The sequence below is a fragment of the Mastacembelus armatus genome, chromosome 23, assembly GCF_900324485.2.
Source record: "Mastacembelus armatus chromosome 23, fMasArm1.2, whole genome shotgun sequence".
Taxonomy (NCBI): Eukaryota; Metazoa; Chordata; class Actinopteri; order Synbranchiformes; family Mastacembelidae; genus Mastacembelus; species Mastacembelus armatus.
The window spans coordinates 15,843,718-15,867,923 of record NC_046655.1 but is presented as its reverse complement, the minus strand read 5'-3'; the positions used below and the strand labels follow the sequence as shown (position 1 = coordinate 15,867,923).

At 45.9% G+C, this 24,206-nt stretch overlaps 3 protein-coding genes across 6 annotated transcripts; 2 read left to right on the top strand and 1 right to left on the bottom strand.

Annotated features, from left to right (window-relative positions):
- Positions 1 to 88: 88 nt before the first annotated feature.
- On the bottom strand, positions 89 to 4,318 carry rtcb (RNA 2',3'-cyclic phosphate and 5'-OH ligase). The gene is made up of 12 exons (XM_026326328.2): positions 4,122 to 4,318; positions 3,373 to 3,451; positions 3,233 to 3,300; positions 2,968 to 3,067; positions 2,607 to 2,763; positions 2,373 to 2,529; positions 1,860 to 2,019; positions 1,265 to 1,440; positions 1,008 to 1,196; positions 815 to 925; positions 591 to 710; positions 89 to 420 (listed from the first exon to the last, which is right to left on the bottom strand). The coding sequence occupies exons 1-12, from the start codon at positions 4,212 to 4,214 to the stop codon at positions 313 to 315; spliced, it is 1,518 nt and encodes a 505-aa protein (XP_026182113.1). The 5' UTR covers positions 4,215 to 4,318; the 3' UTR covers positions 89 to 312.
- A 395-nt stretch (positions 4,319 to 4,713) lies between these two features.
- fbxo7 (F-box protein 7) lies at positions 4,714 to 10,593 on the top strand. Of its 2 annotated transcripts, none has more exons than XM_026327318.1 (10): positions 4,714 to 4,822; positions 5,733 to 5,855; positions 6,158 to 6,395; positions 7,238 to 7,510; positions 7,619 to 7,763; positions 7,973 to 8,056; positions 8,145 to 8,240; positions 9,059 to 9,235; positions 9,372 to 9,412; positions 9,632 to 10,593. In XM_026327318.1, the coding sequence occupies exons 2-10, from the start codon at positions 5,734 to 5,736 to the stop codon at positions 9,938 to 9,940; spliced, it is 1,485 nt and encodes a 494-aa protein (XP_026183103.1). In that variant the 5' UTR covers positions 4,714 to 4,822; position 5,733; the 3' UTR covers positions 9,941 to 10,593. The 2 variants fall into 2 exon arrangements, with proteins under 2 accessions (XP_026183103.1, XP_026183104.1); XM_026327319.1 differs by having other exon boundaries at positions 4,806 to 4,822; positions 6,163 to 6,395.
- Positions 10,594 to 11,335: 742 nt separating this feature from the next.
- Positions 11,336 to 23,942, top strand: kiaa0930. Of its 3 annotated transcripts, XM_026327230.1 has the most exons (12): positions 11,348 to 11,362; positions 11,896 to 11,983; positions 12,281 to 12,800; positions 18,054 to 18,202; positions 19,563 to 19,667; positions 20,150 to 20,227; positions 20,325 to 20,426; positions 20,774 to 20,914; positions 21,169 to 21,357; positions 22,159 to 22,318; positions 22,397 to 22,552; positions 22,928 to 23,942. In XM_026327230.1, exons 3-12 carry the CDS (start codon positions 12,656 to 12,658, stop codon positions 22,966 to 22,968), a joined length of 1,266 nt encoding a protein of 421 aa, XP_026183015.1. In that variant the 5' UTR covers positions 11,348 to 11,362; positions 11,896 to 11,983; positions 12,281 to 12,655; the 3' UTR covers positions 22,969 to 23,942. The 3 variants fall into 3 exon arrangements, with proteins under 3 accessions (XP_026183014.1, XP_026183015.1, XP_026183017.1); XM_026327229.1 differs by having other exon boundaries at positions 11,336 to 11,983; XM_026327232.1 differs by lacking the exons at positions 11,348 to 11,362; positions 11,896 to 11,983; positions 12,281 to 12,800 and adding an exon at positions 13,805 to 14,118.
- Positions 23,943 to 24,206: the final 264 nt, after the last annotated feature.

Genomic DNA, 24,206 nt, shown 5'->3' with positions numbered 1-24,206 from the left:
AACCTGGCAACCCCTAGTTTTACCTATCGCCTTTATAAGGTTTGAATCCATTTCACATCAGTTGAAAGAGTGAAGCCAGGCGGAGACATTTATGCTGGCACTAGTGCTGTGTCTGCTGAGCAGACTAGAAATGATCAGCTTTATTTGGATCATTGATTTGGCATAAACACAAAAATTTACATTTCAATTTCATGAATGTTTTTTTTTTTTCTCAAGCTCTTCAACATAAACTCACTTCAAAAGGAAAAATCTTGAACAAGTCTCTTTTGCTTTTCTAGGCTCCTGTCCTGCTTCAGGTGTCTTTAAACAGCTTCAGCCTTTGATCACAGCGATGGGTCGCAGTTTGATGGCCTTCTTACTGATCCCAGCGTCGTGACACGTGTTGACCACATCCGTCACGTTCTTGTACGATTCAGGAGCCTGAAAACAAATAAAGGCGTTAGAAAGAAAAACCTGATATAAACAACCTGATCTAAATTAATTCCTGTACTGTTTGCAAACAGAACCGATGTAATGCAGTGGAAAAAACACGTTTCCTGTGATGTCTGAACCAAACAGCACTGAAACGTCACAGAGGGAACCTCTCTCACCTCCTCCATCACCAGTTTGGGTGAAGCCACTCGGATGGCGATGCCCATGTCGGCCAGTTTGTCCAGGACGTCCTGGAAGTCCAGATTCCTGCGGGACTTTGCTCGCGACAGAGCGCGGCCCTGAAACAGACACAGGGTCAAAATGTTCTGTTTGAGTCGGAGCAGGGACCCGCCTCACCCAGTCAGAGTGACACATAGTTGTTTTGACTGGGTCAAACTCTTACCGCTCCATGGCAGGTGGTGCCGAACGTTTCTGTCATTCCCTGATCGGTCCCTGTGAGGACGTAACTGCAGGTTCCCATCGTCCCTCCGATCAGCACCGGCTGGCCTGTGAGCTGTCAGTCGGACACAGACAAACAGCAGGTTCACGCCTGCAGCTTTACATGCAGCTCAGATGTCCGATTGGACTGTGTGTACCTGGTAGTCTACGGGGATGAGCGGGTGGTGTGGTGGGAAAGCTCGGGTGGACCCTTTGCGGTGAACCAGCAGCGTCCTCTGTTTCCCGTCCACCATGTGCTCCTCCACTTTGGCGATGTTGTGCGAGACGTCGTAGATCACGTGCATGTCCAGGTCGTCCGGCGTGGTGCCGAATACTTTGGAGAAGGCCTGAAAAAGAGAGAGAGGTGAGAAGGGAGGAGCCTGGCGCCGTGCACGATGGGTCCATGTGTACACACCTGTCTGGTGAGGAAGGTCATGGACGAGCGGTTGACCCAGGCGTAGTTTCCCGCGGCGGCCATGCCCTTCAGGTAGTCCTGGCCTTCCTGTGAGGTGACGCGAGCGCAGGCCAGCTGGCGGTCGTTCACCGTGATCTTATCCCGCTTCATCGCCTTCTCCATGGCAACCAGAGCATCTGTCAACAACACGTTTACAGGAGTGAGGAGGGTTCTGAGTCCACTGTCAGGTCTGTGATGAACCTGTCCTCAGGACTTTATTTACTCTCAATGAACACGACAAAACAAGTTGAGACATGTTACGGTTTCATACTTTTGTTTTTCTGTGTAAAAAGTGACAGGAAGTGTTTTTGCTCTGTAATAAACAGAATCAGTTTTTACTTTGTTGAACTGACAACATGCTGGTGAAGTTGCTGCCTCTGCCTCTGCCTCTGCCTCTGCCTCTGCCTCTGCCTCTGCCTCTGCCTCTGCCTCTGCCTCTGCCTCTGCCTCTGCCTCTGCCTCTGCCTCTGCCTCTGCCCCAACCACCACCACCACCACCACCCCACAACAGGCTTAATGAACTGCAGAAACTCCAGGTGAGTCAGACCGTTCCCACCTGTGGCGACCTGGTGTCCGAGGCCTCTGCTGCCGCTGTGGATCATCACACACACCTGGCCTTTGTGGTCGATGCCCATCTTCTTGGCGGCGTAGTCGTTGTAGATCTCGTCCACCACCTGGATCTCTGCGTAGTGGTTTCCTGCCCCCAGAGTCCCCAGCTTTGACACACAAAACATGTCTGCTGTTAAAACTACATGTGTTTTACTGGCGTCCCCATATTTTTGTCCTCCATATTTGCATGAATGATGGCGGCAGAATATGAAGAGTGAGGGTTAGGGGGGACTGGGTGGATGTTTTTTAAACTCTTGTACTTGTTGAGGAGCCTGAAATTGTTTTCAGACACCCAGACCCGAAGCTGAACAGCTTGTAGCTGACAGAAGGTCTGAGCCCACTGGGACAGACTGTGTGGAAGAAGTATGACGTGTATTTTTGTGTATTTTTTATCTTCTATCAGCAGCTTTGGACCACGTCTGTTTCTTGATCTTTTACTGGGATATCAACGTGAACACACCTGGGGCAGGCCTCTCTTCTTGGCCTTGGAGGAGACTTTGTTGGGGTCGGCCTGCAGCATCCTGCCGTACTCCTCGCAGTGCTCCTTGTCCTCGGCCCAGGCGTAGCCCTCCCTCAGAGACCAGTCCACCCCCATCTCCAGAGCCTCCTCCAGGTCCCTGAGGACACACGGGTAAACAGGTGAGACAGGTGGAGGTGTGCTGCTGTGATCTGGTCTGCGTGGGTCCCTCCTTACTTGGCTCCCATGGGGATGACTCCCTTGGACCCGACCCCCACTGGGATGTGGTCGAACAGAGACTGAGCGAGCTGCTCCTTCACTGGTTGAACGTCCCTCTCATCCAGGTTTGTCCTCAGGAGACGGACGCCGCAGTTAATGTCAAATCCCACACCGCCTGCAGGAAAACCGATGAGGGACTGTTTCATCAGAGCTCGGTGGACAAGGAATCAGGCAAACATTCATTTTTACATCGAGCAACAGCCTGAGAATTATAAAACTACGTGATTAGTAATGAGGACACTGCAGCCAGGACGCAGTAAAACTACATCACCTCCTCAGAAATAACAAAGATCAGTGACCTTAGAGGAGCAGGACGTACCTGGAGACACGACAGCCTCAGGGTCATCCATGTCGAACGCCGCCATGTTTCCAATAGCAAATCCATATCCAGAGTGGACGTCTGGGAGCCCGATGGACCTCTGAGAAGGGGGCAGCAGATACTGATCTGGCTCAGGCTTTTACTTTATTTCTACCTATAATGTCAGAACCTTTTCTATTTACCTTCCCTTTGTTCCTTTGCACAAAAAACAATCTTCCAACTTTTTCCACCTTTGCGTCTGAGAACACGCAGTCACATTACTCACATGCACGATTCCAGGCAGCGCTGCCACGTTTCCAATCTGCTTCATGGCTGGAAGGAAACCACCCACACCTGAGGAGGAAACAACATGTGGTCAGTGACAGGAGCAGCAGTGTAAGTGTGGAGAGGATTCAGGGAGCTGACCTCCTCCTCGACAGGCGTTACGAAGCTCCTCAAACATCAGCTTCTCCAGAGAGTCGTTCACGTAGAAATTCCCTTCGACCTGAAGGAAAAACAGCTTTTTAAAATCCTTCCTGCCTCGAATCTGAATTTATATTCAGGCTTTATGACTTCCTGTTTTGCTAACTGATGTGTTTGTGTTTAATCAGATTTAATCGTACTGGAGGGTACTGCAGCTTTAAAGGTCCAGCACAGTGAACAGGTGTTTTAGATATTATCGATTACTCAGATATTATCGATTACTCAGATATTATTGATTCCTTAGATATTATTTAGCAGGACCCTCCTCTTACTGCTGGTTGCGTCACGCTGCAACGTCTTCAATCATTTGCGGTTAATTTCATGAATAATTGTAATAGTTAAAGTTATTAATGGTATGTTTTCAGTATGGACTGGGTCAAGTCCATGTGCTAACTGCCTGTTAACGTAACTGTGTCCAATTCGGCCAAAACATCCGCGATAGGGCACTTTTCTCATCTCCGGTAATAACAAATGTTGACTAAATAAATAAAACTATATATGGTTAGAAAGGTAATAACCTACACTTTAATTATATGCTATTAACTCAGCTGGAAACTTTATTTGATCAAATATATTAGTATTTAAAGAAAAATTTTAATAGAATGTTAGCTAAAAAGCGATCCGAATTGGACACAGTTCCGCTAGTTAGTTAGCTAGCCTGCTAGCCGCGTTAGCAGCTAACGGATTCTCACCCGCATGTTGGGAACAAAACCCTTTTTAATCCTCCAGCAGTTACTGGAGATTTTATCCAGGTACTGCAGCTCATCGTTATAACTTCTGCTCATTTTTCAGACCCAGAAACTTCGGTCTCCTCCGTTTAACGCTGAAATCCACCGGTGCCAGCAACCAGAACGGTACGGAAGCCCGCAAGCATTTCGGCAGGAAAACGCGGTTGTTAATTGGCATGACGCATGAGTTTTTATACGTTTACCTCAAAAGTAACTTTGGACAGTTGGACCAAACGTAAAGAGGTATAAAGTGCTGTGTGTTTTCCCCGCTGTTTTATATACCCCCTTTTTAATGTTTCTGAATAGGTTATAGCGTTGAATAAAAATAATTTGCTCGCTTTCCGTAGTTGTAGTCAAATAACCTGCCGGAAGTTCACTGGCCTCCAAAACAAAACCATAACGTCTACGATCTTTTTAAGGTAAAACATTAAACATGGTGGTAAAGTGCGGAGCCAAACGGTAAAAAATTAGAGGATTTTAGAAATGTCTGATTGTGGTTCAATTAATTAATTAAATTAACAACTGTTGCTTTCGCAACTATCAGTCATAATAATTGTGAAAGTCTACACCGGAACCGGAAACCATGGACCGTTTGACGAGGTCCCCCTGGTTCGTGTTTACATTTTGTCAGAGAATCATCACTTTAGATCATCAGTTTAAATCATGTAAGTTGTTTGTTTGTTTGTTTGGTTTTGAAGTTTTAGCCGCTTCCTCCACAACAACCAGCTGTTTTCTCGCGTAAACCACGAGCAGTAAACACGTTAACTAGCTGTTAACGTTTCTGCTAAAGAAACGAAAACGAAACTTTGCATTTTAAACCAACAAACATATTTTATTGCAAACTGGTGTCAGTTGTTTGTTTTTCGCCGCACTTAATTTATTTATTATTTGAATCATATATTTTTTCTCTTCCACACTTATGTTCATAACGTTAATGTTAGTCAGCGGTGACTAAATTAAATGTATAGTTAAATGTTTTTTACTAATTTAACTCTGTAAACAACCACAGTGACTCGTCAAAAACAGAAACCAGTAGATTCCTGATGGGGTTTTGTGCCTGAGTGATTAAAGTCAGTTGCTTCAGACAGAGCAATAGAAAAATGTTTGAAATATAAAGATACATTTGATCTATTCAGGCGGAAAAAAACCAAAACCCGCAGAGTTTTCCTCAGATTTTACTGATTTTAATGAGCTTTTCTGCTAAAAACAAATATATATATAGAAATATATGTATCTAGAATCTGATTGGCCATATGTTTACAGACACTGTGTAGTAAGAGCAGCGGATTGTGAGAAATGAATGGAGTGTCTAGAGACACCAAACTACATTAGAGTTTCACCAAATTTAAGTCAAATGTGGACTCATGGTTTTTGAGCTTCTGCCAATCCAGTCCCGTCTCCCAGTGAAGGGAAATGTTAATGCAGCAGCACGTGTGATATAGATGTTAGACTCAGCATCACTGCAGCAGCTTCAGGAAGATCCTGTTTCAACATGGTGGTGTCCTGTACACACAGCCAGATAATGTTTTTGCATTAATGTTGTAATGTTGTTACGGTATTATCTGTCGTCCACAGCATGAAGCTGCGAGTTCGCATCAACCGGCAGACCAGCAGGGTGGACTTACCGGGAGAAGAACCCAGTTTGAAAGACCTCACAGATCTCATTAAGGAGACCGTCCTGTCTTCTCATGGACTCAGGTCAGACATCAGCCCAGAGACTGGACCAGAACCTACATGTGTAGTTCTGAGAATGTCCTGTTTTCAGAGAGGCAGGTCTGAGAACAGTCCTGACTCTCCTTGGCACAGCTGTTGGCAATAAGCTGACTGGCGCTGAATGTTGGTACAAATGGAAACTGATGATTGTTGCATGTTGAAATGTGCATGTTTTCCCTCTGAGCAGGTCTGTGTCTAAACTATTTGACGTTTGATGTGTATCAGTGTCTGTTATCGTCTTTTTCTTGTCCCTGACAAAAACCAGGTGTTTTGTGTTTTGGTCTCAGTGCAGACACAGAGTTCAGTTTGTCTCTGAACGGCTCGGAGCTTCTGTCAGACACCAGTCAGAGTCTGTCGTCCTGCGGCATCGTCTCCGGAGATCTGATCTGTATCATCCTGCCTGAATCTGCGGTCGCTGCCGCCTCCAACTCCACCACCACCACGACCGACAGCAGCAGAACGACGGACCAGAAGCAGCAGCAGCAGCAGCTCAGGCCACAGACGGCTGCTGTGACCTCCAACCAGGTGAGTGATAAACCTGTGGAGAAGGAACCTGCTCCTGCTTTTTCTGATGGGATTTAAAGCTCAAGCTGTTCCCCAGAAGGAAGCTCACACTTCACCATCAGCTGTGTTTTTGAATCATATAACACAATAATCATTGAATCCTGTGCAGTGATTATACAGGCAGTTGTTCAAATGCACAAGAGAGATATTTGTTGTAAATTACTTGTGAGCTTCTAATTGTGTTTGTGGATTTTTTGTTATAATAAATAAAATTGTTTTACAGTCTTGCAACCGCACGTAAAACCCGTCTCCAATAAACATGAGTCAGTTTTCCAGAAGTCAGCTCATCATGGAGCAAAGCAAACGTGTGTTGTCACTAAAGCAAACAGAGGAATCGTTTGATTCAATAAAGAACTGCTGAGAACAGGACTGGATCTGCTGCATGTCACAGCGTGTCACAGTGATGGAAGTGACTGCAGTGAAACTCCCCTCAACAAACTGAAATTTAAGCTAAGTTCATCATCAGACTGAGCGTCTGCCAGTGAAGCTGAACGTGTTTAAGGCTGAGTCAGATTTTATTAACAGCCCAGTATCAGTGATCACAGACCAACCTCCACGCTGAGTCCGATATCATCTGTTTTACTGCAGAGAAGTCTAAACGGTCAGGAGTCGTAAAGAACATCTGAGACGCGTCTATGTTTTAAGTTTGGTTCCAAAAAGAACCATAGGACTGTTTGTTTATTTCTCTGAAGCTGCCACCTCACGGCGTGACGGCGTGTGTATCCGTTTCTATCAGCAGTTTAATGAAGGACCTGTTACTGTGCAGAATGTTCCATCCTGACAGGTCTGTCTCTGTCAAACAGCTGATCAGCAGCAGCGATGATGGTGGTGGGAGTGGTGGCGGAGGCAGCGACAGCAGCAGTCCTGCACCTCCAACAGAGCCTGAGACCACTGAGCTGCTGGACTCTGAACCCCCTGTCCCCAGCTGGGAGCCGATGCTGTGCAGCGAGGCAGAGGAGGGTCAGGCTCCCCTGTCTCTGGAGCTCCTCTACCACACAGCTCAGGCCACCAGTCCCAGCGACGCCATCATGGTGGCTGGAAACCTCCTGATGCTCGAAACTGGATTTGTTCCTCAGGTGGGACTGCACGCCACAGGCAGCAATTTGCTCAGCGACTCCAGTTTTTAAACTGGACTCAGGAAAATCACTGAAATCACTGAGTGGAGCTGTTCTCTGTGTGTCCAGGGCTGTGAGCTGCAGCCCGGGGAGATGCCCGGTGGGTGGAGGTCATCGGGGGGAGTCTACAAACTCCAGTACACTCATCCCCTGTGTGAAAACAGCCTCGCCATGGTGGTAGCAGTGTGCATGGGACCCATGCTTGTCATTAATGGTGAGTCCATGCATCATCAAACTTTAACAGGATGTTTTCAGAGATTCTGAAATCCAGGAAAAAGGCTTCAGGTCAGGCTATGGTTCCTCTGGTTCTCCTGCTTTTTTACATTTAAAGTGGAAACGTGCTGGAGAACGTATTGGCATATTTTTTTCTTCTGACATCTGAACATTCAGACTTTGTTTCTAACCAGTTTCTTCTCTGTCCAGCTACTCTGAAGGTGAATGAAGCAGTCGACACTGTTCGCAAACTGTGTCTGAATCCATCCAGCTACGTGACGAACGAGTGGCCAGGTAGGGCTCTGACCGGTCGGTTTAATGCCACGCAGCCTCAGAGCTTCTGTAAATGTCTCTACTAAAATGTCATGTCGCTGCTGTTCAGGAGAAAGTGCAGCTGCAGCCTTCAAAGATCTGAGTAAACTGTCTCGAGTCTTCAAAGACCAGCTGGCGTATCCTCTGATCGCTGCAGCCAGAGAAGGTACCGACACACAGTCACAGTCAGTGACGGTTCGTTTAGTCTTGGTCCATGTGAGTTATAGTCACATTTAGCATTTTTGTTCCGTTTTCTCATTCAGACAGGGTTGTTATGGCAAGAGGAGCTAGTTAATCAAACATGTCCCCTCCTGATTCAGTCTGTGTGTTCTTGAGTCCAGATCCCATCCAGAGACCGACAGCACCAATGAATGTGTGTGAATCCAGAACCTGGTTCAGCTTATGGGTCTGTGCCGTAGACCTCCATTGTTGTCCAAAAACTATTAAAACCACAGCAGGGAGCCACACCGCTGACCTGGCTCACATGGTTCTTCCTCACCAACAATGGGAGGCCTGTCTGTTTCCAAAAACCAGCTCCAGCAGCTGAGAACGGCCGTCACTGTTTACAGGCTCTGGTTCCACTGCAGCTTCTCTCTGCTCACAGCGACGACTGGAGCTGGTTTTCCGAGAAAGACGGGCCGCCCATTAGCTGTTTGTCCTGTTTGTCAAAGTCGATAATATCCTGCAGGGAAATCATGTGACCGTCATCACAGACAGACTTTATTGTTTTTAACATTAGTGTTATTTACTGTGAGTTTATGGAAACAAATGAACCTCAATGACAAATATCAGCTTGAGCTACAAAACAAACCATATCAAAATGTGTGTGAAGTTTTGTGGTAGTAGTTCACAAATGAAGTTCAGTGACATTCAGTTCATAGACCTGATCCTGTGCAGATTATTATTTGTGGTTCTTTAGAGATTAGAAATAAAGTTTGAACATTGCTTAGCATCTGTTTTCCACCTGCGGCCTCTTGGTTTCAGCGATGGCCCTGCCGGTGGCGTTCGGCCTGGCTGCTCTTCCTCCGGAGCTGCTGCTCAGAGTCCTCAGGCTGCTGGACGTTCGCTCGGTGGTGAGACTGTCGTCCATCTGCAGACACTTCAACGTCGCTACGGCCGACTCAACGCTGTGGAGACACCTGTGCCGCCGAGACTTCACAGGTAAGACTGCAGGAAGCCGGGCAGGTAGAGCTGAGGTAAACAGGCGTGTATCAGCACAGAACAGAAACATTTCTGTCTCTTCTGTGTTAGTCTGTTTTTGGACGCAGTGATCATGAACTAACTCTGTGTCATTCAGATCCAGATTCCAACAGATCCAGGGACACAGACTGGAAAGAGGTGAGAACAAATAAAATGATGCAGCCACAAATAGTTTCATTATTGATTACTCAGGCCATTATTTTTACTAAAGCTTGAAAAGTTAATACAGTTTAATACAACTCTTTCAATACTTATGTTAATAAATGAATATTTCCATTAATTCATCCTACATTCAAATTTGCACATTTTTTGGAGTAGTTGAGGTTTATTAATTGGGTCATATTCACTCTGCTGCAGCTCTACAAAAGGTTTTATACGACCCGCAGAGAACGTCGACTTGTTGCTCGTCATTGCTCCCTCCCTCCTTTCCCTCGAAGCCCCAGAGACATCTTCAGCTCTGTGCCCGCCCCCTTCTACCCCCCGCTGCCCGGGATCATCGGGGGGGAGTACGACCAGAGACCAAACCTGCCCCCTGGCCTGCTGCCTCAGCCCCGCTATGACCCCATCGGTCCTCCTCGAGGCCCCGACGGACGACCTCTGAACAGCTTCCGCAGAGCCTGGCCGATGGGCGGACGCTCCACAGACGTCCAGCGAGGATTCATCTGAGTCTGAGTCAGGACTCGGCAGAACGGCTGCAATAAAGACCAGAGCTCATCACACGAGTGTGGCTTTATGTGAAAACCTGGGTTGTCTGATAACATTTCTCTTGAGTTAGTGAAGAGATAAACCATCAAATGTTCACAAACTATTTCTCTACGGGAAGTGGGTGACTTTCCAGGGGCCCACGCCTGTAGGGGCCCCTGAAGCTGCAGGTTTATTCTGTCTGTGCTGATTTTATTTAGTGCACTTTGGTTTAGGAACTCTTCTGGAGTAGAAAGTGTCAAAATCTAATTTAATCTGGTTTTAGTTTCAGCTTCAGCCTGTTCTGCTCACAAACTCATGAGTAAAGTTGCCTAAAATAAAATGACTGAGCACAGTACAACAAGCCAGGGGGCAGGTTAATCTGCCTGTGGTGAAACTTCCATTATTTAATTCAGTGCTTTTGACATTCAAAGTAAAAAAGAAAAAAATGTCAAATTATTACAGATGTTAATTCAAATTTGATTTTTTATCTAAATCTGTGTTTAACAGCTTAAACTTTATATTTAAAGTGAAATATTTTGTTAGGTCTTATTTTGTTTTGCTGTGTTAAAATTATTAATGTCTCATGTTTGTGTGGAATAATCTGCAAAACTAATTGAAGCCGTCTGACCCCATCACTCCGTCAACTGTCTTATTCTTTCAGTTTTATCTGATGTTTTAAATACAGAGTAATATATATACAGTGTATATACAGAGAATATACAGAGTAATATATATACAGTGTATATACAGAGAATATACAGAGTAATATATATACAGAGTATATACAGAGTAATATATATACAGAGTATATACAGAGTAATATATATACAGTGTATATACAGAGAATATACAGAGTAATATATATACAGAGTATATACAGAGTAATATATATACAGAGTATATACAGAGTAATATATATACAGTGTATATACAGAGTAATATATATACAGTGTATATACAGAGAATATACAGAGTAATATATATACAGAGTATATACAGAGTAATATATATACAGAGTATATACAGAGTAATATATATACAGAGTATATACAGAGTAATATATATACAGTGTATATACAGAGAATATACAGAGTAATATATATACAGAGTATATACAGAGTAATATATATACAGAGTATATACAGAGTAATATATATACAGAGTATATACAGAGTAATATATATACAGTGTATATACAGAGTAATAACTGCAGGAATATAGTGTAGTGGATACTTATGTTACATAACTGAAATAATTACTTTTATTGTTTATTGAAAACAAAAATACAAGGGTTGGATTTTCCTCACACAATGACGTCATCTTTTGTTCTAAAACACAGTGCGCTCGTTTAAACGCCCGTTTGCACCGGCGGTCGGTTGGGCGGAGTTTGCTGCTGTACCACAGGTGTTACGCGTATTTCTGTACCCATCAGATCTCGTTACCTGGACTCGCTGTAGCGTTGTGCTGTCACTACACGTGTTCATGTGTATTTAACTTGTAACTTGCAGTATTTAGACCGGACCGTCGTTAGCTTTGTTTCCATGGGGACTCGGGATGTGACGGTCCCTGAATCAGTCGTAGCTCCGAGCAGCTAGCTGAGCTAACGGTAGTTTACGGTCCGGGACAAAACAACCGGAACAGCATTTCCACGACGGCACCAAACTCTCGTTATATTATCGTGGTTATATTGACAGGAAGAACCGTGTCCATGTGTTTTTAACACTTCCGACAAACAACCGGAGTTGAAATCAGGCGAGTGGCCGCTAACGTTAGCTTCAGCGTTAGCTAGCTAGCTGTTTAGCCGCTGCTAACGCAGACGTGGCCCGGGAAGTGGAGGTTAAACCTCAACGTTAACTCAGAGCTTCGTGAAATTACACTGGACTAATTCTTTATTTTCCTAAAATCCACAACTGAATGTTTCTCTCGCCCTCCACCAGCCCGGTGGGGACTGTCGTGCTCGCTCCCCCCGACCCGCAGCAGCGCTAAGAGGGGAGCGTCCGATTCATGACCCGCTGAGCACCGGAGGTGAGTGCGTCTTATTATTATCGTTAATAGTATTATTATGATTGGAGCTGTAATTATTGTTCGATTAATCAATTAGTTAACATCACCCACAGCTGTTTGGATGATTGTCATTTTTAATTAAATGCCACATGTCCAGTTTGTAAAGGTCCGAACCAGAAAAGCTCAGTGTCTGAATGTGTGAGAGGGTCAGAAGACATGAAAATGAATTGGCTATAATCAATTAACTGATCAATTGATGCAGGTGTCATTGCTTATTTTGATTCTGTTGTGTTGTTGCTGTTTCTGTTGTGTCCCCAGGTCACACAATGTGCCGGTGACATAATTGTCGGTAACACCGGGCCATGTTCCGGGTCAGCGCGTGAACAGGTGCACTGTCGCTTTAAAAGTCTCGTGTTGTTACCGGAAGTGTGCGGGGTGTTTCCATCTGATCCGACAACAGAAGGACCAGAGTCCTACCCCCCAGCACCCCGACCTGTCTGCTCCTTTCTCCGGTACTACAGCGGAGCGCACCGGCACCGACCATCGGCACCTCTGCACCGCCGCGTTAAGGTTCTTCTCCGGGATTAATCAGAGGAAGAACCGGAGAGGGGTCCTCCGCTCCGCGTCAGGTAGCTGCCGCGAACCGGTGCCGTCGGAGCTGTTAGCCCGGACTGTCATGGTCCCGGCGCGGAGATGGCGTCCTTCCCCGGTTTGTGCAAGGCTGTCGGGCCCGCGGAGGAGGAGAACGGAGAGCTGGACGGATCTCTGCAGCAGATGCTGAAGGCCATCGCCGACGAGAGGAGCCGCCTGAACGCCCGACAGGAGATCAGCGGACTGGGTGAGTGACGCTGGGGGCCTGTGGGTGACGGGTCCGGGGGTCCTGCAGGACTCGGGTACACTTTAATAAAAAAAAATCATCTGACTTGTGTGTGTGACATGGAGCTGGGTAGTGACTTTAGTGCTTTATATTTATTCTGAACATTGATTCAAACCTTCATTAACCAGAGGAAACATCGTAAAGTCTGACAAGAATAAAACCACATCCAGCCTGAAAACATAACAACACACACATGGATCCAAATTAAAAGTGATGTCACACAGACCAGTCGACTCTCAGTAATTAACAGAGCTGAGGGGTCCTGTTGACCCCCAACTGTGGACTTTCTTCAGCGTTATTATTATATATTACTGTAGAGCCGGGCTGGTCGGTGAAATAAATAAGGCACAGAAAATAAATTGGTTGTAATTTTAAAGAAGATTCACTTTCCCAGCTCATCACATGTAAATATTTAGATCTGTTTTTATTTCAGTGACAGGAAAATGAAGCAGTTCACTTGGTCTTTGGGGAAAAATGATGTTTTCACCATTTTCTCACATTTTATTCACTGAACAATAATCGATTACCACAGACGGTTACTGTCAGATGGATGGATGATGAAAGTAATGGAGTAATTCAACATTACATGTGGTTTTGTATGTTTTACTGGACACCCAGACAAAGATGAAAGTCATTTATTGAAATACAACAAATGAGTTTAGTATAAACTACTTTAACTCCAGAACAGAGTCTCTGTGTTGAAGCAGCTAATGAAACCATGCAGACAGAAACACTGTGGCACCAGAGCTGCGTTTCTACAGAGTAAACAGTTTCAGTTGTTGAGAAAATCACAGGTGAATATTTTCTTCACTTTGTTCAGACACGTTGAATTAATTAAAATGTGGACGTTCCAGGTAAAGAGAACAACTTGTGCAACAGCACATGTGACCTCTCAGGTGAACCACGTTATTGGCTGATTGATTGTGTGTTTGTGAAACCGTCTGGAATCCGCACGAAGACCAAGCAGCTGATAGAAAGCTTCAGTTGTCGTCACGCTGCTGGTTTTTGTGGCGCTGCGTTCGCCGCAGTCCGTCCTGCTGCTTGTTCCTCTGGGTCATTTGTCCTGATGGAGAAATCAATAGAGCTCTGTTCAAAGCCATGACTTCACCTCGGCACATGGGCCCGTGTTTACTGCCGAGCTGCTTCTGCTTTGTTGCCGTCAGCCTCAGAGGAGACGGCTTTCTGCTTGTAGACTGAGCCCCTTTCTGGAGAAAAAAGACAAATGTTCTGTGGTTCCTGCTTCTCCAATGACAAAATCTTCTGATTTTATATCAATAAGGTAAATATCTGAAGAAGCTTCAAACTTATTCTTTATTTCTGACATTTAAACGCTTCAGTATTTTATCAGTTTATCCAAAAAAATAACCCAAACGTCAGACTTGGTACACAACTAAAATGTCCTTAAAAGATGCAGCTGGTGATGATGTGAGGCCTGTGTTTGTCCAAAAAGCAGCTCCAGATGTTGCTGTGGAGCAGTGGAGACAGAGACCAGTCCACTTCTTCTTTCTGGAGCTGGTTTTTGGAAAAAGACAGGCCTCCTGTTGTTGGTGAGGAAGAACCATGTGAGTTCTGAACTGTTGGGTTCGTACGAGCAGCAGCTGTGTTGTTGAGTGTGGCAGCTGGTTCCTCTGCTGTGACTGATGTAGAGGGTCTAGTCTCCGTCCTTGGATGGTCCTCCACAGGCTGCTGGGGGAGAGGCAGGTCTGATGGTCGGTATCAGCAGTGACTCAGGTCTTTACTCCACACACAGGTCAGTCTGCTGTATTATGGGTCCGGGTTGACAAGAATCTACCTTTTAAAAAGAGACGTTTATTGTGGGACATCTGCAGGAGATGTTGACCTTACGTTTGCTGCTGTGTTCGATGAGACGGTGTCTGGTACATAACCTCTGTGAAACATCGAATCGTCATGTTTACTCTTCAGTTTCTGTCCAGATCAAACAAACAGTCTAAGATGATAATGAGTCGGCTGACAGGTGGTTTTTGTCCCCTTGGGCAGGGCCTCGTCTTTATGCTCAGCTAAGCTAACCAGCTGTTGGACATGAGACTGGGATCAGTCTGAACATCTTAAGCCTCAGCAACAACGACATCTGTATCTCCTATAATGTTAACTATTGGCACAGTGGCACAGTGTGATGTATGTGACAGATCACTGCTGTTCACCTGAACACACCTGAGGAGCGTGGGGCTGAGTACACCCACCTCCAGCGGCTCTTATGATTTCAATAAGGGCTTTTATTTGAGGCTTTGCAGTGTAGTTGGATTCTACAGGGCTGAAACAGGAGCAGAAGCGGCAAAGGTCAGTCGGATGAGCCGGAGAGATAAACATCAGTGACTGGAGTGTGATTACCTCCTAACGCAGCAGTGTGTCTGAGCACAGTGAGATACGGCTCTGTCTGGTTCGGGTTGTTGTTCGACAGCGGAGGAAGCAGAGGCAGTGTGATCGATGGAAGCAGGTCGTTCGCTCGTCTGCTGAGTTCTGCGACGTGGCCGATGGAGCTGTTGCTGTGCAGTAAAAATAGCTGATCTCACTGTGATTCTCACTCTGACACACACCGATTTTTACAAATCGTGCTGAATGTTTAATGCAGCCGGTGAGTCTGAGCCGAGTGAGAAACCACAGCAGAGTCTGAGTGAAACATCAGCGAAATGTTTCATTTCTGCAAATTTCAACTGTAAATGTGTGTCTGTCTGCTAATGGAGCAGAGTCTGTGTGCACATATGTGACTGCAGGGCTGCAGCGACAGCAGGTGTCCTCCCATCTGTTTCCACTGTTCTGCTGCTCAGAGGTAACATGAGTGTGTTCGGGCTGTAACTGGGCTAATCTTCACTGAGACGTTGCAGGCTTTTCATTTTAGCACGTGTGTGGAACCGATTCACAGCATCGTGACAGAGGTTGGAAAGGAAAAAACAGACCTGGTCCTAAACTTAAGGTGAGCTCCAACAGCTTGATTGACCCTGGACAGGTCCCCAGTCCATCACAGGACCTCATAGAGACAGACAACCTCACACACTCACACTCACTCCTATGGGCAATTTGGAGTCACCAACACATGACTCTTTCATTCATTCATTCCACCTTGACTCAGCCTGGACACATGACTTAGTCACCTGACAGCAGCAGGCAGCCTTTAGCTGGTTTGATTGTTCTTTAGGTGGTTCTTGTGGTCACTAAGGAGGTTGCAGGGATCCTGTGAGTGGTTGGTTCTACTGGTTTCAGCTGTGGTTCTTGTGGTCACTGACACGTCTTACTGATGCTTCAGAAGGTTTAGTTATTGCTTTCAGACGTTTTTCACGTGGTTCTGGTGTTTAATAGGTTCTAGCAGTTGGTCAGGTGGTCGTTTTCTGTTAAAGGTGTTTTAGGTGGATAAACTGGAGCTTTTGGAGCAAACGGGTCAGACAGTGTTCTCCACCACCACCGTCATCAAACACCAAAACGTCAGAGTGATTAAGATCTCGGTGGGTGTGTTTGTGCTTCAGTTGTGATAGTGAGAGTCCCATCTCTGTAGTGTGGTGTGGAAGATCTCTGCTGTGCATCCACCCATCCCTTTGTTCATCCAGGTCACTGGAGCTTTGACAGAGCTGCCCTGAGCTCCTGCCAACTCTTATGTAACTGTCATCAAAAATACAACAAGCCGAACGCAGCTCATGATATTTCTCCTCAGCCAGCAGAGATAGATTTTGGGTGATTCAGCTCACTTCTTCTCATGATGAGTGATAGTGCAGCGGCTCCATAACACAGTTGATGTATTTTCAAACTGGCATACGCAGCTAAAAATAGAGCAGGACTTTTATCGGTGTGTCTGAGATGTGCAGGAGAGGGGCCATGTTTTTAGAAGTACGTGCAACATGGAGCAGATCCCTTCATGGTCATAACCAAACATGGCAACCCGCAGCACGTTTCTAGTTTCAGTGTCCAAACTGAACGGACACATCACCGTGAGCCTGAGCGAGGATTCATTCTGGGGTCAGACCCGTCACTTTAAAGAGTTGTTCATATTGTTATTCAAACAATATGGAAATATGGTTTGTAGTGTTCTCTAGGGGTCTGCTTGACTTTCAGGAGCTTCAAGTGGTTCCTGTACAGGTTCTACTGGTCTAGATACCTTTGTTTTCTTGAACAGCATTTAAAGACTTAAACCTTCATACTGAAGCTCAGGTGTTTCCACAATTAAATTAAGCTTAAGAAGCTTAAAGCAAACCAGGTTAATCCCCACAGTCCCACATTAGCTGAAGCTAATTCAATTTAGGTTTGGCAAATTCAATAAAATGCCAATAAGCATCATTTCTTTGCCTCGTCAATCTATACGTTCAAATAATCTGAAAAACTAAATATCAAATGACCTGAAAACCAAAATTGGTTAAATGTGTTAAAAGTACAAACTGTCTACAAAGGTTAAAGACGTGTTCCTGCTCAGAGTGAACTATTCAGACTTCACGTCTGACGTCTCTCAATTCGATGTTGCTGTCAAGTCATCCTAATAATGTACGTATTTGAACAGATTTGACTTTAATGCAACCAGAGTGTTTTCTTGAGAGCTGAGGGTATTTTTTTTTTTTTTTTCAGGGTAAATATCAGCACAGTCATGTTGGATGAATTTGAACATGTCGGAGGAAGTGCAGTTTCCCCTGCGAGTCTGCAGTTTGTTTTATTACTTCATTTTTCTGCTCTTGTTCAGATCCAATGTAATTTCTTTGAATGGCCAATAAAACGGCTCATAAATGATTCACACTCTGCTGGATTGTTACCTTTTCATTTTCAGCCGCTTTTATTTTGAAAATTGATCAAACACCATGTGCAGGGAGAAACAGACGCTCAGCTGCAGCCGATCGATATCGTACTGAAGGTGTGTGTTTCAGATGCTGCCCTCCAGCACCTTGGGGTGCTCTGCTACCTTTTACAGGCAGAGACACCCGGCAACTGTTGCCAGGCAACCAGGCAGAAGATGACATGGCATTAAGTTGAACTTCCTGCTGGAGCATTTCTGACCTATAGAGCAGAGGAAACCCTGAAAACAAATTAAGCAATAAATCGGATCAATATTAATATTATTCAATTCACGTGGAAACAATAAAGACTTTACACCAAAAAACAAACAAACCTCTTAGTGTTTTGAGATGGAGGTTCAGTAGCATTTTATCGTACCCAGACTTTGCTCCGGGCCGACCCACCCAGTGCTGCACATTTACCTTTGGTTCCTGTGCCTTTGTGCAGGTTGTTTCAAGGATGACCGCATCGTGTTCTGGACCTGGATGTTCTCCACCTATTTCATGGAGAAGTGGGCTCCTCGACAGGACGACATGCTGTTCTACGTGCGCAGGAAGCTCTCCTACGTCAGCGCAGACAACACTGAGGGCAAAAAGGTGACCAGCAGTGTGTTATTTATGGTGCTTCAAGTGGGTAACACAGGGTGGGTTTGAGGGGCCAGATGAGCGTAGGGGCTTCTGATGGCTTCTGATGGATGTTGGAAAAATACAGTAACGTGATAACTTTACAGCTCATTCTGAGCTAAAATAAAAAGGTGAGGAAGAGGAAGGGGTGTTTGTGTTCATATGTAGGAGACTTAAACGTGCAGGGGCTGATGAGCAAGGCATCACAGCTGCAGGACGCATTTGATTTGTGATGAAAAATGTCTTTTTATTTAGATTTAGTCTCATTTTCATTATAAAAAATCAGTTGTCAGTGAGTATTTGTGATAATAATAATATAACCACTGACATAAAGGGTGAGTGTGGAGCAGCTGTAACCTTCCTCACGTTAACGTGGAAAACATCATCCACATGGAGAACACACCCATCTGTGGCGTAAACACCACCAGCAGCTGTATTCATTTTGATTCCAGCGTGTCTGGCGAAGGCAGAGCTGATCGTTGATCTCATCTTCCTTTTACTGCAGCCAGATGAGACGATGCAAAGGCCAAATGTGATGACATTAAGACAGAACAGTAAGACAAATGGGGACTATCAATTTTCCCATCAGCCATAGCTTTCAGCTGTTGGCCCAACTTTCCCCAAATGCTCATTTCTACAACACAGAAGCTTCAGTGACGTAGAAAACAAGAAAAACATCTTTATGCCTAAATACACAAATTTAGCCTGAAATAAACCCTGAAGAAATTAGAAATAGATAAGACAATAATATGTCAGACGTGGAGAATAAGAAGGAGAAGGCTGGAAATTGTTTCAGAAAGTCAGTTTTGACAAGTTAAAACAAAAAATTAAAATTTAGTATAAAAAGTGGACAAAAACATCTTCAATGTGACATAATGAATGTTCTGGCTAATCACAGATGTTGATGCAGAAAGTGTAGTAAGAGAAAACAGCCTCAGCTGCTGTGCTCGCTGCCTTCTCTTTATAATTACATTTTCTGTGAACACAGACGCTCCGTCTCCTTTCGTACTCCCCCCTCCCAGTTACCATGGTTACACGTCATCGCTCTCTGTCCCATCATTATCGTTGTCTCCATCTCTGTCATCGTACGGGTGGAAACTTCAGTGTGCACCTGTCAAGACACAAAGCTGCTCTACGCAGACTGGACGGTGTCACGATCAACATTTGATCCACCTGCACTGTGTTACTTTATTTTTAACCACACACCACCTGAGACAGACATCCACTGTGGGACAGTCCGACTACTGTGGTGGGTGGTCTCTGATCTGAGTCTGACCTGCTCACAGAAACCACCACCAGCCTGAACTGGGCACTGTGTCTGTCTGTGTTTCAGGTGGAGGTGGAGGTCTACAGAAGGGACTCCAAGAAGCTGCCCGGACTCGGCGACCCCGACATCGACTGGGAGGAGAGCGTCTACCTGAACCTCATCCTGCAGAAGGTGGTGATGAATGAGCACGTTGAAAACATCAGTGGTAAACATCAGGGAGGTTCAGTCGGACCGAAGAATAAATGAATGAAATACTGTCGACTTATTGTGGGTTTAATGGCTGAATCACAGAAACACCTGATTGTGATGCAGCAGCTTCTGTCCAACAATAAGTGGGAATGAAAGGAGAAATGCAAGTTTCTAACCAGTAAGAGGGTGCAGCGTCAGAGTCCACTGTGTTTCAGTGAAGGATCAGAGCTTCAGAAAGAAGTTTGCTTTGGGAGCAGACAGCAGCTCCAGGGCCTGGATTATGGTTTTAAAGCCTCACATACAACAGTAAATCATGTCCAGTCAGTTGTTCTAAGCAGAATAGTACAGAAACCACTGTATGTGGGTGTTGGTGTGTTCAGCTGGTTTCTCTTCTCTGTTGGCACTGGAGAAGTCAAACTGGACTGGGTTTGTGCACAATGACCTGAAACCTCTTTTCTCTCCAGCTGGACTACGTGGTGACGTGCGCCGTCTGCACGCGCTCAGACGCAGGAGACATCCACATCCACAAGAAGAAGTGTCAGGTAGGAAAACACAGGAGACGCCGTCGCTCCGGCAGAGTTTAACGAAGTCGTGATCTGTATTTATTCTGCCTGTTTTTTTCCTGTGCTCCTCTCACAGGAGGTGTTTGCGTCTCCTAGTAAACACGCCATGGACAGTAAAGGAGAGGAGTCCAAGATGAGCTACCCAAACATCTTCTTCATGATCGACAACTTCGAGGAGGTGAACACACACAGCCATACACTCCCTGCTGTAACCGGCCTCAGTGATGAGTGCTGCTGTCTCCTGCTCGGTGGTCAGCTCGGGTTGATGCTGCCCGTGTAATGAAGTGTGACTCGATGGTTTTTCACTCCATTTAAAAACAAGCTTGTGTTACAGGTCGAGCAGCAGATCACACAGATTCCTCTGCAGGGAGGGAGCGAGTGGATGGTTTTGGTGCTGAGAGGAGGACCGCATACTGTGTAGTCAGCTCAGCAGCCCCCTGCTCAGTCTGTTCATGGGTCTGTTTGTGTCCGTTGTGTCTGTTTGAATCCATGCAGGTAAAGTAATAAAGATTTGTGCTTGTGCAGGTGTTCAGTGATATGACGGTGGGCGAGGGGGAGATGGTGTGTGTGGAGCTGGTGGCCAGTGACAAGAGCAACACCTTCCAGGGCGTCATCTTCCAGGGCTCGATCCGCTACGAGGCCCTCAAGAAGGTCTACGACAACCGGGTGAGCAGCTGCAACCAAAGACCAGGCTCAGTAAAACCCTGACATCAGTATGCTAACGCGCTGATGTGCAGGCGGTACAGTGTTTAGGGCTCAGTTCGGGCTAAAGGTTATCATCTTAACTCTGTGGCCTGGTTTAAATGTCCAGCTGAGCCCGACTGGCTGACGTGTAATTACTCTCCAAACGGTGTTTTGAGAGAGGCTGGACCAGGTTTGTGTTTCCTCTGATTGTCTTTCCTCTGATGACTCTGCTGTAGGTGAGTGTTGCTGCCAAGATGGCCCAGCGGATGTCTTTTGGCTTCTATAAGTACAACAACATGGAGTTTGTCAGGATGAAGGGTCCGCAGGGCAAAGGTCACGCTGAGATGGCCGTCAGCAGGGTCCCGACGGGCGACACCTCCCCCTGTGGCACCGAGGAGGACCAGGTGTCGCCCGTGCACGAGAGGGTGAGGAGAAGGACTGTTTGTGTGTCTGGAGTCTGCAGGACGAGGCAGAAACTCCGAACTTCCCATGTCTGTGTTTTCAAAGCCAGTGAGGAAACTGAGGAGGAGTTTGCTTTCACTTCCTCATGTTCGTCAGCGGCCGCAGACAGAACAGAAAACACCAAGTCGACTGTAGGCAGCACAGCTTCGCACAAAGACAAAACCAGGCTGTGATCAATAATAAATGCTGCTGCACTGGATTATGCATCATTTAATAGTCTGAAGGATCCTCACTGGGATGGACTTTAATCGTACACAGTTTCCACATTCTGACCTTTTCTGCCTAAACTTTAACTGTGCGGGAAAAGGATTTGGGCGGGCTGCTAGAATGGTTCTGCATGTGAACATATGAGCTTTGTTCCAGAGGTTTGAGCTGAAGGGAGGGGCACAGATCGTTCTATGTACCTATAAGGCGTATATAGGTCAGACGTTAGAACCTCGACCAAATGAAAACAATTAGAAGTCGATCTATAACCTGTGAAATCAGGATTATTGTTAAAGAACGTGTGAAGATGCAAAGTGAGCTGAGAATGTGAAGAACTTTAAGGAGATTTTCATCATTTTTAACCAGTGTGTCTGCTGGGAGGACTTCCTGTGTGATGAATCAGATTTTTCGATGCAGAATTTAGATTAACCTTTATTATTTATTTATTATTACCCTTTGCAGAAAACAGGCGACTCTCTGATACAACATCAGACTATTATCAGTTAGGGTTCTCCTGTGGTCTCAGGATGTCAGGAATCTGTTCTCCCGTCTTCCTGCAGGTGACGTCCTTCAGCACTCCTCCGACCCCGGAGCGAAATCGTCCCTCCTTCTTCTCCCCGTCTCTGAGACGGAAAATGCCCCGAAACCGGATCGCTGAGATGAAGAAGTCGCACTCTGCCAACGACAGCGAGGAGTTCTTCAGGGAGGAGGAAGATGAAGGTAAAGACCTGAAATTATTTTTAGTTTTATTGCTGCTGAGACTGTGCCTTGTAGATCGAGTCTGTTTTTCTGTGTCAGATCTTCACACCACTTCCAACCTTCGCTCGCGCTCACTGTCGGGGACCGGACGCTCCCTGGTCGGCTCCTGGCTCAAACTGAACCGAACTGAAGATTACTTCCTGTTGTACTCACACCTGACCTACATCACGCTGCCACTGCACCGCATCACCACAGGTCAGAGGCCAACACACACACACACACACACACACACACACAGTGTTACCGGTGTTTATAACAATCTGACAATCTGACCCATGACCTTGTTTTTCTGTGTCTGACCTGGAGGCTTAGACACAAACGTCCCCCTGAGCTAACCAGACACTCAGCTCTCCCACCATTTTTAAGGACAATGAACTACCCACAGTAGCTTAATGTCCGGCCATTACTATCACTATCACAGATGCTTGATTGACACACAGTTACTACAGACATGAACTAAACACAGACACTCGACTGTCCCACTGTCAGTTTGAACTTGTGAACTAACATGACTAACTTGACACCTGGTTGCTGACTGGTTTGTCTGACTGTGCGGCTTGTGTGTGTCAGACATCCTGGAGGTGAGGCAGAAGCCCATCCTGATGACATAGCGGCGCGGGGCCCCTCAGAGCATCACTACCAAGTGCCTCCTGCATCAGGCCACTGAGACGAACAGCAGCGCCCCCCGGTGTCCAGACCGAGACCGACACCCGAACACCTGCTGGAGACGCTCGGAGGAGACGCTGTCGGAAGGACGGCGACAAACAAACCAGCCATTCAAGAAGTGCCTCTTCTTTTCAGTTCCTGCTATGTTAAAGGTCGTCTCCATGGAAACTGGCCCGGCGTCGGGATCACGTGACCTCGGTGTGAAAAGGCATTGGCTGAACTCTGACCAGGAAGAAGGAAGTGATGAATGTTTTTCTTGTAAATATCCTGCTGCTTTACTCACTGAGACGCCTCGACCTAACGACACCACGCGTTTTTGTTCGACTCGTATTTCGACCTCGTGGAGTTGGTTTCCTTTTCTGTAAAACGCCTGCTGCGACGCGCCGTGAAAGGGATTTGACTCGTTTGTTTGGGATGAAGGCAGATGTAGTTTGAGACAAGGTGACATCACGACCGCCTGTTTAGACGTATAACAGCAAATGGATTATTACTGTTATTTTCATAGCTTTATTTACAGATATTACTCATAATTACTGACTACAGAAAAGTATTTAATCAGCAGCAGTAAAGGCATTTAAGAACCTGTAACCAGAAATGATTTGCTGTTTTTTTCCTTAATTATGATGTAAATGATGAAACTTTTACAAAATAGTGTTTGATCTTCGACTTTTAGTTATTGACACGCGCTGAGAACGAAGCCTGAATAGATTCACCACCGAGTTGTACTTTAAAGCTGCGTCCACATCTCAGCTGCACTGACTCAGTCCTGATGTTCCGACAGTGTGATCAGACCAGATCTGGTCCACCTGCATATCTGGTCCTAGATCCGATTCCTGTCCATCAGAACGGTCAGATCCATGTGGTCGTTTTAACGTCTCCCTCCTCTGCACATGTCGCCTGTCGTCATCATTCAGTGTGGGAAACATCAACATGGAGGAGGGGGGGCAGTGGAGAGACCAGGATGCTTCACATTGGTTGGACATTTATGGAGAAGCTCCTGATGGAGCCAAACTGGAAGGAACATATGGGAACCCAGCAGCTTTGGAGGAAACTGAGCACAAATGATGTTGTTGTTGTTCTTGTAGCACGTGGATCAGTTCAGTCTGTGCCTTGTGGCAGTTTAGGAGCTCAGAGGGTTCACACGTGGTCCATGTCCCTGACAGACATGGATGTGAGGGAACAG